Genomic DNA, 16,245 nt, shown 5'->3' with positions numbered 1-16,245 from the left:
TTTGTGGTAATCCAAATGGGACATAAAGTAAATAATACACTAAGCTGTTTCTATTAATATTTGATATATCCCCTTTTTATAAAAGCACAATGTTTGAATATGTGATCATGGCTCAACAGCTGCGTTAGGCTATGGATTTACATCAATATTAGGGACTGTAATATAAACTTAGTTGCTCTCTTTTGGTTCTAACAATCATATGTTACTTTTGTACAAGTAACAACATGACATTATCAGTGGTTGTACATAAGGTAATGGCTGTGAAACAGATGCTCTTTAAAAGGGATGACATAACTTATAATCTAAAGTAAAATTAAGGTTTGACATGAAACCATGTCTGAACACTTACAGCCTTTTTAGAACTTAGAAAATGTTTGTAGATAAATATAAGAAAAAGGAAGCAGTTATTTTGACTTCAGTCAATGTAGTAAGGGCTCTGCGTGAGTAATAACAGTCATGTATTAAAGCTGATTAGACTATACTAAACACTTTAAAATTGCTAATGAATAATATAGTGTTAGTGAACACAAAACATTGCCTGTTTTCTCATAAAATTTGTATTTGACACCCAGTTTCTCCCTGTTCCTGACAGGTCGACGATGTTAAACCAGTTCAGAATAACATAACCAATGTTCAAGAGGAAACTGAGAATGTTGCCACGGTTACAGAGAAGTCTTCTTTGGAACTCAGCAGTGGTCCACAAGATGTGCTTTATGCCAGTATTGATTTCTCTAACCTGAAGAGGAATTCAAGAGCGGTAGCAAAGAGAGAGAGCACATTGACAGAATATGCGGAAATTAAACAAGAGTCCAAAGAGCAAAGGAAAGACAGTAGTGAAGATGCAAATATAGCATTGGAAGACAAAGAGGAGGACCTGATAATAAAACAAGATGAGGAAATAACCCAGTGTGTCTCAGAGGGGCAAGGAGGAGAAGTGGAGGCAGTTTACTCCACTGTGAAAGATATTTTAGAGGAGGTCTAAGAACTTTGCTAATTAAAATAATAAATACTATATTATTCTGTTGCTTGTTACCTTTCTGGAGAGCTTTTCTATGGCTTGCAGGCCTGGCAGACAGCTGCTGTGCTGTCCTCACCTCTGGGACATTTGTGAAATGGAAGAACTGCTTATTTTGTTATTCTTTTAACAATTATTGGTATTTTTCAGTAAAAAAAGATTAACTTTACTTAAACAATAAAAAGATCGTACAATTTCTGAATTATTAAAATTTTATCAGCTTATAAAGCAAAAATTAAACAAAAAAATTACTAAGGGTTTGGTTGAATATATTTCAATTAATAAGGTAGTAGGAAGCATAGCTAATTACCTGTTTAGAAATGTAATGTATAGAAACAGCAGGACAGTTGTTAATATGATCCCTTCTGACCGAGCAGACTCGTCTTAGTTTTATTTTACAGAATATACAAAGTTGGGCTGACTGGATGCTACATTTAGACAACTGTGGTCAGAAAATGTATTCTCCTTTTAATTCCCTTTTACATAAACTGATTTTATGAGGGCTGATTTTACATTATAAAAGCAGTCATTCAGGCCTCGGAGGCTATGAGGTGTCTAAGGGAGAGGAGTTGTTTGATCTATTAGGGAGTATTTGGGTTAAAAATAATCCTTATAACAAGCTAGACGTTTTCTCAGGGTTTATTCATAAGATTTTTCTGTTTTCTCCAACTATCTGTAATTTTTTATGATTCATTGTGCTCTGGCAACCTTTGCAGCCTTTCCATAGGGTTTAAGTTAGTGAGAGGAACTGTTGTCTAACCAGAATAGGGCAGAACATCGACCTGGAAGGTTTACTGTCTTGCTCTCTCTTTGCAAAAAGGATAATAAAATGCTGACTGAGTGAATTACCATCTATCTCCTTTAACTGGATTGCATAGTTGAATACTTTTTCCCCACAACAGTCCCTTTCATCAGTGTAGCTGCACCTATCACCTAATAGAGTCATCATGCCATGTCATCATGTATATTTTCAGTAAGAAAAACAAAAAACATACTGTTACATTTATTCATAGCAATCTCTGTGTCTTTTCTAGCTTATCTGAGGGTTCCTGAGTCTACCCCAATGTTTAATTACCTTCAACCAAACTTCCATTAAAAGTTTTATCCCAACTGAATGACCTCTAGGCCTCCTTTTTCAGTAAACCTTTAAACTTAATTTGTTGTGGCGTGATCATGTTACTAATATATATCAAACAAGCAGAACAGTTCAATGAACATTTTTCTTCATCAATATAGTTCAGTCATCATGATGGGGTTTTAATTCCGTTAGTATGTGAGGGTCGAGATTTAGTGAACCACAAGCATTAATTTATTACCAACATACTAATAAACAAATAGGAAAGGTGTAAACGTATGCTAATCCAAATATTTACACTATTTAAATTAAACTCTGTGTGAATAAACAATTGTAATTTTGAAGGAACAGAATCAAACTGTGAATGAAAATATGCTTTTATTTTGAAAGTACAGTCTATAAATAGAAATAAAGTCTTTTTTACAGCTTCTCCTGAACTAACCTAAGCAAAGAGATTAAAGAAGCTCAGTGAGAACTTTAGCAAACCCCTAAAACCTGTATTTGATAACTGTGTTTTAAAGCCTCAGACTTCTATACATCTGCTGAGTTTCTCCAGTTGAAGAAATGTTGTTTTGCTTATGGCCATCTGGGTTAAAGGTAACATTATAGTGTTGCAATGTAAGCAACAGAAATGTATAGGTTTGGCTTCTCACACAGTAACAGTAAAATAAAATGCACAATGTATTTATTCTACTTTCAATTATGAAGATTATTTCCAACCGGGTGCTCTTAGATGGATCGGTCTTATGCCAAACCTTTGGGCAGAAATTACAACATTTTGTAATGGCATGAAAATAGAGCAATATCTATTACTGAAAAATGTCATATTGTATTTGAAGAAATAAGAGCTTCTGCTTTTTGAAGTTCCTCAAGTTTTCCCTAATTTGTTAATCAAAATTATTGTACCTCACGCGATCCATTTAAAGTCAACAGTTAAACTAAGTAAACTGTTTGGACTGTGGATTAAGAGAAAGAGCCTGGAAGTCGAGTTTCACATGCCAGCACCACACTAAAAGGCCTAAATGTATATATATATATATATAGAGAGAGAGACAGAAAGGTCCATAAAAGTCCACAAAAAACGTGTCAATATTCCTCCATACTGCTCGTCCAAAGTATTCCAAGTTTCCTGAGTGGGTAGCATCCAGAATTTACTCGAAACGAAGTCATTTAGAATGTTTTTAGAGCATAAACAGTAGTGTATAGGATTTCCTGAAAGCGCGCACATGCGCGCTCACGACGCTACGGAAGCCGGCAGTAAATTCTGGATGCTACCCACTCAGGACACTTGGAATACATTGGACGAGCAGTATGGAGGAATATTGACACGTTTTTTGTGGACTTTTATGGAGCTTTCTGTCTCGGTCACCATAGACCTCCATTATTTGAATGTCAGCAGACAGCAAGAAGCCTCCCAGATCTCCAGATGCATTTGAGATATCAAAAAAGTACTCCAGAGTGTTGTTCAGCATGGGGGTGAGTAGAAAATGAAGGCTAATCATGTTTTGGGTGTACTATTCCTTTAATGTCCTCAGAACTTGGATTCTGATTGGGTTGTTAATTGCAGGCATTAGTGCACATTTGGCAATAAAATTTGATAAAGGCTTTGAAAGACAATTTTGACTGTCCAACTTTAAATCAGTATTCTCTTTCAGGATTAGCTGTTATTTTAAATCTCCTTGTATTTCACACTATTTAATTATCTATTTTGATAATTTCTTATATTTCAAACCGAAGTTGGTGTGAATTTATTCTATATGTGAAGAATTGACTGTTTGATTATGATTTGAGCTTGATTCACAGTCTCATCTGTTGGCCTAATACAACCAATTAGATGTGTATTCACAGAACAGCACATGACAGTTCAAAAGTTATCTAATAAATAGTAACTAGCATATGTATATCATTATTACATTGCCCGGGGGTGAGCATTAAATACAACAATCTTAATGTCTTTTTGACGGAATATCAGTTATTACTTCGTGGAAATCACATGCCTGAAAACTACTTTCATACTAAAAAAGCTCTTAAACTGGAACGGTCTTTTCTGACCAGCAGAAAGGGAGATGAAAATACTGATGAACAAATTCTTCATTGTTTGATATGTATTTAGATGTAACTGAGAATCCCTGCATGTTCTTTGCAAGGCTGCTTAGTTAGATGCTGATTAGATGTAGTTTGCTGTGTTTTTTTTTTGCACCTGAATAACTTGTCTGACTCACACAAGTTATTCTCACATCTTTGAGCACCAGTGCCCTCTGGTGGATACTCTGATTTCACATAGCCACATGTTATTTTTGCATAAATAAGTTATGATGAAAATTAAAAAGCAGTTATGAACTGCTGTTGAAGCCACGAGCAGTCTTTCTGACCGACTGTTTACAGAAAAAATAAAGTGGGATTCAATTTTTTGTTAAATCCATTTAGTCATTTTATTCACTTTCTGAAGTAAAATTAACATGTTTATGTGTTATATTTTTCTTAAGTTGCAGTAACGATGCATCTTCCAGATACCAAAATCATGCAGCAATAACACAAACAGTTGACATTTATCAGTTTTCTAAATACAGATTTTTGAAGTTTCTCACTTTAGTTTATGTGTGTGCATGGGTGTTTGTGTGTTCTTGTTTTTAATTAATTGTGGGGGCCATTGTCTGGCAAAATATCATGCTGTGGGGACCGAATGTTCCTTGTTGACCCAATGCCTGGAATCCAAGAGTGGAATTGTTGTTTTTGGGTCAGGGTTCTAGGACTAAGTTGAGAATTGAGTTTAGGTGGGAGTTAGAGTCAGGTATTAACCTGTAATGGAACTGTAATTGGAAAGGCCCAGTAAAGATGTTAAGACAAGTTTGGGTGTGTGTGGGTGTGTGTTAGTGTTAAAGTTGGTGGTTAGATTTTTTTTTGACAACTAAAATATATATTAGTATGCCATTTATTGATAACAGCAGTATTTTCTTCTGTTGGGAACCTTTTTCTTACACAAGACAAAAGACAGGATTGGTGTAATTCTTTTTTTTTTTTAGCTTTCAATAATCTTTACAAGTTCTTTATCTTTACAAGTATTCTTTATTCTTCTTCCAAATTTCAAATGCAAATGAAACTAAGATTACTGATTAAACTACAGTAAAGGTAAATATGAACAGCCTTGTCACTACGTGGCAGCGAAGTTACAGGGTGACACTTAAGCACCTCTACAGTTTGAGATAACTTAATCCATAATATAATTTCCAGGCCTTCAGGTTTTAATATGTAAATGCCAACATATGACTGAAATGATCTTGGCATCTTTAGCCTGGGTTTTTTGTATTTATGCTCTGCTCAAATTATTTCTTTCAAATAATTATTTCAGGGAGATGCTTATCGCAATCTTTACTTACTGCAACAGCAATGTCCACCTCTCCCTCTTCGGTTTTTTGAAAGAACGTGTTTATTTTGGAATGTTTTTTCTGTTCTTCCAGCACCTCTTCTTTCCTTTTTCTTTTCTGGAATCCACTTAAGTACCTCTTTTTGGTATCCATTGTTGCTAACACATTGTACGTAGCAGTTATGGTTTTAATCTACGCTCTGGGTTACCCATAATTCCAAGTTGTAGTGTAAAAAATAAAATACTCAAATACATTGTTCTTTTAAGATCTATATTGCAGTTATACGGTCCAGTGCGGTTAGTCCCTTTAGTATCAGGTGGATTTAAGAGAAAATGTTCGCACCATTAAATCTGCAAAAAGACGTCCTACTCTACAATTGCCTAGGGGGCCAACCAGGTGTCAGTGAAGGGGCCCCTAAGAGGTTGTGGGCTCGTAAGCAATTGCTGTCTCTGCTTACAGATATTTATGCCATTAATCCAAGTCCACAAAGAAAAACCCCTGCTTTGTTTTCCTTCATAGCGTTCCCTTTACCAAGTGATTAGCTTCTCAGGCGAGTAGTCTGTGTTGTGGAGCTGGAAATGCAAATCGTTCTCTGTGCAAGCTTTTTACTTTCTGCAGATATGTACTACAGTAAATAATACTGTGTCATCAACATAAGGTTTGCCCACATGGACATCTACTTGCTGCTCTTGAGGCTTTTTATGATCTTTATTTTGGTAGCCTTATATGCTCTGTTTTTTTCTCTCATCTCATACAGGTGTGGAGCAGAATTCTAGGAGTTACTGCACATGTTCTGCATTTCTATTTTTGATGTTTTGTTTTATTTTCTCTATTTTTATGCACTGTTTCCTATCCCAATCACTTTCTAGCTTAGTTATTATACACTCTTTGTTTCTCACCGTCCTTTCCGTGTCTCTGTGTTTGTTGTATTTGGTTTTACTCCCAAAATACTTCTCAATTAAGCTTAATATACAAGAACCAAGCAGAACCTTATGGTAACAGTCATAAACGTCTGAAGGGCATTATCTAGCTCTGGGACATCATCCAGAGCTATACTGGCAAAACAGGACACCAAAAAAGGCAGTGCTCTGTTTTCAAGGTAAAATTGTGGTCAACCTTTAAAAAGTTATTTCTGTGATGACTCAGAATGCAGGAAGTCTTTAATGAGATGTCATGTTGCAATTTGAGGCAATGTGAGTATTTTTAGTTGTGGCTGTTGCCATAGTGTTATGCTCAAAAGTTGGTATAAAAGGTACAATTTTGTTTTTTTTTCCCCCCAACAGGCTGTTTTGAAGTTGTTTATCTCATATTTGAAAAATAAGTGGTTTTGCTTTTCAAAGCTAGCACATCTTTCAGTGTCTTTTGTAACCCAAAAGGAACTTATGTTTAAAATGAAATTATGTGTAAGGGGGGGTGGCGGACTAGTAAGGGGGTTTGGCAGCCTAGTGGTTAGGGCATAGACATTGGAATCCTGAGGTTCTGAGTTCAAGCCCCACTCCCACAGACTGCCACTCTGGGTCTCTGAGCAAGAGCCTAAACCTCTGATTGCTCCATAGGCGCTCCACGATTGCAGCCCACTGCTCCCCAAGGGGATGGGTTAAATGTAGAGGTAAACTTCTCCTATGTGAAATCAATGAATTTCAATTATTACAATTATTAGCAGTTAAACTGATTAATATTTGTGGACTCTGGGATAATGAAAAACTGCCTTAAAGTCGAGTTTCATCTGCAAACCCCAAACAGAAAGAGCCTGCACACCTTTGATTTAAACCTCTAAAAGGTTTTTTTTAACACTGCAGCAAAAGCAAGTTAACTTAAGGAGGAAATAAAACGCATTGATGTGGAGAGAAAGTTCCTGTAATCTGAAGACGAAACAAGTAGAGCAGGAGGAGGAAGAGAAAAGGACTAAGCTCAGATCAGAAACAGTGTGGAGAGGACATCGAGTTGAAACAAGCCAAGGGCTCAGCAAGAAAAAGGTAAAATGTAATTTTGAAGGCATTATCTCTGTTACCTGTGCTTTCTCTGGTATAATGTTTGATAATTATCTATAAAATTAATCATTTAACTTACTTACCAAAGTTAGGAATCGTGTATATCTTGTGTGATAAAGATCATCTATAACTTCTTTATAGAGAAATATCAGCAGATTTTGGTAAGAAAATTCTGTTTGTGAAAACATTTAAAGCAATGTTATTAAAGATTTTCAGTGTAACTACAGATGTAGTTTTCAGCATCCTGTATTTAAATTCGGGCTGTCAGGCATGAATGTGTTGCAGAACCAGTTTCACCCGGTAAAAAAGAACTGTTTCTCCTATTATAACATTTTGTGTGAACTCACTCTGAAATGTGTTTTTGGCAGGAACAAACTAACATCAATATCTTCTATTCTGTCAAGATGATTAGTCTGATTTTGGCAGCTCTGCTCCTCACCGCAACAGGTAACAGAAATGTTCAATTTATTTTTGGGAGTAATGGATTGAATTTTTTTATTTAATGTGAGGCCAAAACAACTGCCTTTTTTTGAAATCAGATGTTTTGTAACTTTGATTCATGATATTAAACATAAAGCTAATTGTGTTGTTGCCTAGGATCCAGCCCTCCTAATTTACTATATTTTATTGTTGCTGGACTCTAACAATACATATATCACAGAAAGTAGTACCTTTAAAAATGTATTAATAGCTCTACTTTATCTTACTAACAGTATAGAGGTTTTCTGTTGCTATTTTCTATTCCTTCCTTGCATTTCAGGTTCAGTACAAACAACAGAAAAGTCATCTGATGGAGAAGTTGGACCTTGCGGTGTGTTACAATTTTTTATTTATAATGATGACAAAACCTTTGGTTGATACTATTGTGACTTAGATAAACACTACTTGATACTAATGTGACTTATAATAAAACACATAGCAAGCAATTTATTTAACTCACAAAGGAAAATTTTTTTTTTTGACTGTCATTGCTGTTTCTGTCTGCTTAAGTCTGATCTAAAAAAGCAGAAACTGCACCTTCACCTACCTTAACACCTTAAACACTGGAATTTATTAAGTCAGAGTCAAAGTAAAGGATGGCTGCACCTTCAAACATTAGTGTTGAATATTTAGGGGAAAAAAAAGAGTCAAATTTAAATAAAGTAACTTTTGTTCCTATTTGAAGGATATATATATATATATATATATATATATATATATATATATATATATATATATATATATATATATATATATATATATATATATATATATATATATGTATATATATATATATATATATATATATATATATATATATATATATATATATATATATATATATATATATATATATATATATATATATATATATATATATATATATATATATATTAGTGCTGTCAAAATTATCGCGTTATTATCGCGTTAACGCGAGGCCATTTTAACGGCGATAATTTTTTTAACGTGAGATTAACGCTATGTGGTTTTATGGTACAATTTTCCAAGTACATCCCGCTGCAGCCTGCGGGAAGGCGGGGCTATTTTCCCCCAGTCTATGCATTTCTCATAGGCTTCCAGAGCGGAGAGCTCCTCAAGGAAAAAAGACGCTCATACACTGGGTAGCGCTAGTGCCTTTTCTTTAAGCCCCACAACCAACAAACAAGTTGAGTGTCTGGTAACTAGTAGCAACCTGAAATACGCTGAGAAAACAGATTACTGAGGTGAAATGGAATCTGCTACGGCACTCTTGCTGTCACAGCTCGGTATCGTGTGTGTGTGTGTGGGTGGGTGTGTCTGTGTGTGTGTGTGTGGGTGGGTGGGTGGGTGTGTGTGTGTGTGTTCTCATTTTTGTTAAGAGTCTGAAAAGTAACTTTCATAGACTGCCTCCATCTAGTGATGTCGGTCTATTGATTTTGATGTATTGATTGAAAATTGTTCATTATTATCTTGGTTAATTAACATCTAATGTTAACTGTACTACATTTTATAGCAGTAGGGTAAAATGCTTGTCTTTGTTCAAAAGACTGTATTAACTGTAAAGACTGTCTTTTACATCAGCCTGTTTTCAGGGCCTTTTTTTTGGCTACATATTTGTTATTTTTTGCTACATGCCATCTTCTTGCCATATGTTTCTATGGCATATATCAGTATCTGTGACCTGTTCTTATTTTAAAAAAAGAACATTGGCACAAACCTAGCCTGTATGTATTTTTTGTATGTCATCGAGAGTATTTGAATGATTTTCAATCAGAAAAAAAATTTGCGATTAAAATGCGATTAATCGCGAGTTAACTCAGGCATTGATGCGATTAATCGCGATTAAAAAAATTTAATCGATTGACAGCACTAATATATATATATATATATGTGTATATATATATATATATATATATATATATATATATATATATATATATATATATATATATATATATATATATATATGTATATATATATACAAACATACACACCCAGGTGTCTGTATTTAAAGGTTGATAAATGTAAATTTTAGGTTTTTGTACTTTTAAATGTATAAAACCTGCATTGAATCTTCCCCAGTGATGGTTAACTTTACTGTTGTTGTTTTTTTTTCCTGAATAATCAAATTCTTGTCAAAAGTAGAGTCTAGGGGGGAAAAAACACACACAACCAAGGATGCAATCTTTTAGAAAAGCTACTCAGAGCAGTGGATCAGTGATGGTGGAGCTTCTTAGTGGACCACATCTATCAACAAGGCTGCTAACAATATAATACATCCTTACTTTAAATGCAAATTATAATTACAAACATTTTTCCTTTCTAATGACAGACCCTCCCCCCTCTTCACCTATGAATCAGTGTGAGGTCCATACCTGCGATCATGTCAGTAAGGAGTTTCGTTCATCAGAAGTCACACACTGGCTGGTGAACACCTCTGAAAGCATAGTGTTATTCAACATCTCCGGGCTCTCAGATAAAACTAACCTGACTATATTATCCGAATATTTAAAAAATGCTGTTGCGTGTACCTACAGCAATAACATAACTAACTCCTCAGGAGTGGTCAAACAATCAAATGGGCAATTTACAGGTGAGTCTTTTTAAACATATGTTTAAAAATCAGAAATATGCATTGTTTATGAGATTACATTTTGTTAAAACTTGTTTGTTTTTTCTCTTCGCAGACCTTCTAAAATGTTTTCTGAATATTCTGAAAAACCATCTGCTTCTGTTCCTCATCATATTCGGGGTGGGGATTCTGACTGGGTCGTTGGTTTCAACTTTCATTATTTGCCTTGCGATAAAATGCCACAGGTACCACAGTTTTCATCATATTTCAAATAAGTATTAGAAGTATTAAAAAAATTTAACTACAAAAAATCTGAAGTTTTTTACTTCTGTCATCTCCTTAAACCTTAAAAAGAACATTTCCCTTTTATCTATCTATGTAAACATACAGAGAGATAGATACATACAAACACACAAACATATACATACATATATACATATATACACACACATATATATATATACATATATACACACACACACATATATACATATATTTACACACACACACACATATATATATATATATATATATATATATATATATATATATATATATATATATATATATATATATATATGTCTCATCAACCCATCAACATTAATTTTTAGAAAGAAGAAATGTCGGAATATTGCAAACTCAAAATAATGACTAAATAATAAAAAGGAGGCAAGTAATGAGACCTCTCTCAAACCATAAAAAACACACGTTATCTTATTCAGTTCGAGCCATTCAAAATTTCCCCACATTGCTTTAAGGGCTTTGGCTGGTCCCCTAAGATTCCTTCTTTCAACGTCAATCTTTGGTTGCCACTCGGCTGGCCTTTGACTGGGAAGGGGCGTTTTGAATGGCTGCTACTGTAGTTGAAGATTTTGATTTTTTACTCATCTTGACCTAAGACTTAGAAATGTATACATTTCTAAACTGTTTATTGCCCCTGTTAAGCAACACAACTGACTAAATACAGCATCTGTATCTGACATGTTCTATCTAGAAATGTTCACTGAAAAAGGTCCTTGTGGAAACAAAAACAAATCTAGGGTTGTAGTTTTTGTAAATGTTTGCTAAAATAAACCTTTTAAGAAGTTTAATTAATCTTTTTGTACTATGATTTCTTCTCAAAAACAGAAAGAAGAAAACTTATTCAGCTGAGGAACTGGAGCTGGTGACCACTGACATTGATCCACAGGTATTTTGAGCTTTTAGTTGTAAACAAAGCATAATGTTGTTACCTACAGGATGTAGACAAGACTTTATCTTGTAATTTTTTTTTTAAACTTATACAATCGAAAGATTGCGAAATTGTTATCTTCCGCTGCTAAAACAAAGTTTTCCCTTTACAAAAACAATACTGTGGACAGAAAACAAATTTGTTGCTTATATGTTGTTCAGTCTCTTCACTTAAGATCAATTTGAAGTGTTGATGACACAATAATAACCTTTAAAAGTATTTTTTGTTGACCAAAAGATTATCAAACATCAGAGTCAAAGTAAAGGATGGCTGCACCTTCAAACATTAGTGTTGAATATGTAGAAAAAAAAAATATATATATATATATATATATATATATATATATATATATATATATATATATATATATATATATATATATATATAAATCCTTCAAATAGGAATAAAAGTTACTTTATTTAATTTTGACTCTTTTTTGAAGGTGCAGCCATCCTTTACTTTGACTCTGACTTAATAAATTCCAGTGTTGAAGGTGTTAAGGTAGGCGAAGGTGCAGTTCCTGCTTTTTTAGACACCCAGGTGTCTATATTTATAGGTTGATAAATGTAAAATTTTATGTTTTTGTACTTTTAAATGTATAAAACCTGCATTGAATCTTCCCTAGTGATGGTTAACTTTACTGTTTTTTGTTTTTTTTTTCCTGAATAATCAAATTCTTGTCAAAAGTAGAACCTGGGGGGAAAAAAACACACACAACCAAGGATGCAATCTAATAACATTTCAAAGTATTTTTTGTTGACCAAACCATTATCAAACAACAAAAAAAAGTTTTTAAAACAAAAAAAAAGCTGTCATTCAGGGGACGCTAGTGGCGCTTTGTGACTGAGGGTAAAAATGGGAGTGACGTATGCAGGAGAACACCAGAGTGCTGAAACAGTGGTGTTCTTATGGACCTCTGCTGAACTTTACATAGATTTAGATACAGCAAGGCCTTGGTGTTTTTTTTGACTGTCATTGCTGTTTCTGTCTGCTGACGTCTGATCTAAAAAAGCAAGAACTGCACCTTCGCCTACCTTAACACCTTAAACACTGGAATTTTTTAAGTCAGAGTCAAAGTAAAGGATGGCTGCACCTTCAAACATTAGTGTTGAATATGTAGAAAAAAAAAAGAGTCAAAATTAAATAAAGTAACTTTTATTCCTATTTGAAGGATTTATATATATATATATATATATATATATATATATATATATATATATATATATATATATATATATATATATATATATATATATATATATATATATATATATATATATATATACACATACAGTACACACCCAGGTGTCTATATTTATAGGTTGATAAATGTAAAATTGTATGTTTTTGTACTTTTAAATGTATAAAACCTGCATTGAATCTTCCCTAGTGATGGTTAACTTTACTGTTGTTTTTTTTTTTTCCTGAATAATCAAATTCTTGTCAAAAGTAGAATCTGGGGGGGGGGAAACACACAACCAAGGATGCAATCTAATAACATTTCAAAGTATTTTTTGTTGACCAAAACATTATCAAACAACAAAAAAAGTTTTTAAAACAAAAAAAAAAGCTGTCATTCAGGGGACGCTAGTGGCGCTTTGTGACTGAGGGTAAAAATGGGAGTGACGTATGCAGGAGAACACCTGAGTGCTGAAACAGTGGTGTTCTTATGGACCTCTGCTGAACTTTACATAGATTTAGATACAGCAAGGCCTTGTTGTTAGGTCGCAGTTTTTTGCTTTAAACCCCATAAGGATGGCATCGGCTCATTTATGTTTCCTAAGGATGCAGAGCTGCTTTCAAATTGGGTCAAAGCAGGTCAGAAGAGATCGGGAAAAGTTTGAGCACTCCACAACATCTCTACTGTGCTTGGAACATTTTGAGAAGGATGTGTTTTTTATTTTGTTACCTCATTAAAAGATGTGTTTGTTTGTTCAGTGAAAAACTACCTTGAGCATCTGCCAACAGCCGTACCAACAAGGGGGAAGAGAGTGAAAATTAGCCGTTCTATGAGCCAGACACAAAACGATTGTTATTAGGAACCAGCTAATGTCACTCCCAGCGATTCCTTTCCAAGCCCCACATCTGAGCCCAGATAATGTTGAGATAGGAGAATGTACAAAATATTCCTAAACAAACTGGAGGCTGATGTGAAGCTTAAATTGTAGATGGCTGCTGTCCCAGATAATGAGGTAATTGTTTGTTCAAGAGCGAGATCATCTGTGGTAGTAGCACAAGACATCTTCCAGGCATGTGAGTAAAACTAGCAGCATGGTAGCCGGCCCCCACGGATGACGTCATACACACACATAAAAAAAAACGGTGTTCCCCTTTAAGTTTCTCATAGTCGTATTGTTCTGTGATGATTTGTTTCTGAATTACTTCTCCTAAAGGCCTTGAAAGAGCAAAGGATAAGCTAGAAAGCGTTATCACAGAGACATAAGGAGAATGAGTTGAGAAAATAATTTGAGGAATATTTCAGATGTGGGACAAACAAAAAGAGATCTTATAATGGTATGCCCCTAATCTTCATTATTTCTGTTTTTTGAGGGTGAATTAAAGAGCTTAACATGTGATGAATATTGAGACTTTCTTCTAGTAACCTTTACTTGAGAGTAAACTGATAGGAAATAGGGGAACACATGTCAGAGGTTGACACACTGGGATTTGAATCTGCAACAGCTGCATTGAGAACTAACTGCAAGAGTCTAACTACAAAACTCCATTCAAAGTTCACACATTTTAACCTTTGCACCAATACTTAAGTAAATATTTTGGCTACCAATACTTAACTGAAGTAATTATTTTTCCGACAACTTTTGACTTCTACTCCATATATATTTTTGCAATACATTTAAAAAATAGACTCATTTTCGTTATCATGTGTTGGTTTAAAAAAAAACAAATAAGAAGAAACCAAAATAATTTGTCTGTCTGTCTGTATATATATATATATATGTCTTTGTAGTTGGACACAGTGCTGCACCAACTTGTTGTTTGCCACAGACCAAAATAAATATTTTTTTCAAGATGGTGTAATGGTAAATTTGACACTGTTGCCAGTAGTTATGAAACAAACTTAAGTGAAAGGAAGCTATTCTCCAGAATCGTAGAAACATGTTACTTTAATAGTGTAGTGTAGTAACTAGTACAGTATAAGGTTTAAAACTTCTGTCCTTAACATTTTATCTTGATTAACTTTTACTTTTATAATATTAGCAGTTTTGAAAATGGTACTTTTACACTTTTGAGTAAAACATTTAAGTTGATACTTTAACTTCTACAAAAGTATTTCTAAATAGTAGGATTTATACCTTTGCTTGAGTACTAAATTTGAACACTTTTGGCGCTTCTGAGTAAGACTGTGCGTCCAATGAAAAACTAAGGAAATCGAAATGGAGACACAATTGAAATCTGCACAATTTCTTTCACCTAGTAAGGTCAGGAAAAGAGATGGATGTGAGAGAATTTTGAGAACTATGATCAGGGTGAAACCTATTTTTCACAAAACCATGAAAAAACCACCTTTGCTCTCAATTGGTTCTCGTTTATATCTAGGAGAGGTAAATGAGACATAATAGAGATCTCATCTTCAGTTTTGCTCTGCTATGCAGCTTACTAAATTCGTGCTCTTTTACTTTAGAATAAAACGCATTAGTTTAAAATAAATATTTCACTAAACTGAAAATAAATGTAATGGTCTGGAATCATTTGCGTTGATGTATTTTTTCATAAAATTCCAGTTTTCTATTTAAAAAATTCTGTTTCTCTGTCATACAGTAGTGTCTTTTAGCCAAATACCAAGCAAAAACAGATTTTTCATTTAATATCAGCTTAAATTGTCCTTCCATTGAGCTGGTACAAGACCCATTTATATGGGCATAAAATGCATTTACCTTCTAAAAGTGTGGCCTAAATGTGGGACCTCTGTGACCTAAAGTGACATAGTTGTCAAGATTTTTAGGCTGTAAGGTAGACACCATGCATACCATGGTGGCGTTAGCAGGCTTTAATCTTCCACTATCAGCTGAATCTATCAGCTCGCAGAGTTTAAAGAATTGGGCCACAGTAGGGGCCGTTGACTTTGCCCCATCATGTCTATACTGAATTGTGATTAAAACGGCATGAAATCTTGATGCTGATATATGGAGTCTGGTGAGCAACATCTTAGAGACACAAAATCTTTTGATGCCAAAACATCCCAGAACCATTAGACCCATAAAGATTGACTGTGCAATTTTATGCCAAGATGTCAACAGCAGCACTTTTGAGGACTATAAATGGAAAAAGAATTTGAAAAAAGATTAATTGAATCGGACACAGAAAAATACATTAAATTAGAGCAAAGATAGGAGTTTGTCAATCCAGTCAATTTCGCAGATGCTCTACTGGATCAAGATCATGTAACCAAAAAGCCAAGTGAGCTTATTAAGTCTTTTGTTATGCATCTCAAAATACACATGAACTATTTTTGCTTTGCTGCATGATGCTATATCATCCTGAAATAGGTTTCACTCATCAGTAAATGTAACAACGC

At 34.1% G+C, this 16,245-nt stretch overlaps 1 protein-coding gene across 1 annotated transcript in view; it reads left to right on the top strand.

Annotated features, from left to right (window-relative positions):
• LOC119797889 (hemicentin-1-like) overlaps positions 1-16,245 on the top strand; it is a 33,722-nt gene that overhangs the window by 6,160 nt on the left and 11,317 nt on the right. Inside the window, exon 8 of the mRNA XM_038307145.1 lies at positions 593-979. Within this exon, the coding sequence (XP_038163073.1) occupies positions 593-979 (387 nt within the window). The remainder of the gene's footprint in view (positions 1-592; positions 980-16,245) is intronic.

The sequence above is a fragment of the Cyprinodon tularosa genome, unplaced genomic scaffold (assembly GCF_016077235.1).
Source record: "Cyprinodon tularosa strain WSP-4 unplaced genomic scaffold, ASM1607723v1 ctg60, whole genome shotgun sequence".
NCBI lineage: Eukaryota > Metazoa > Chordata > Actinopteri > Cyprinodontiformes > Cyprinodontidae > Cyprinodon > Cyprinodon tularosa.
Note: the sequence above shows the minus strand (reverse complement) of the source record. Positions and strands in the feature narration are given on the sequence as shown.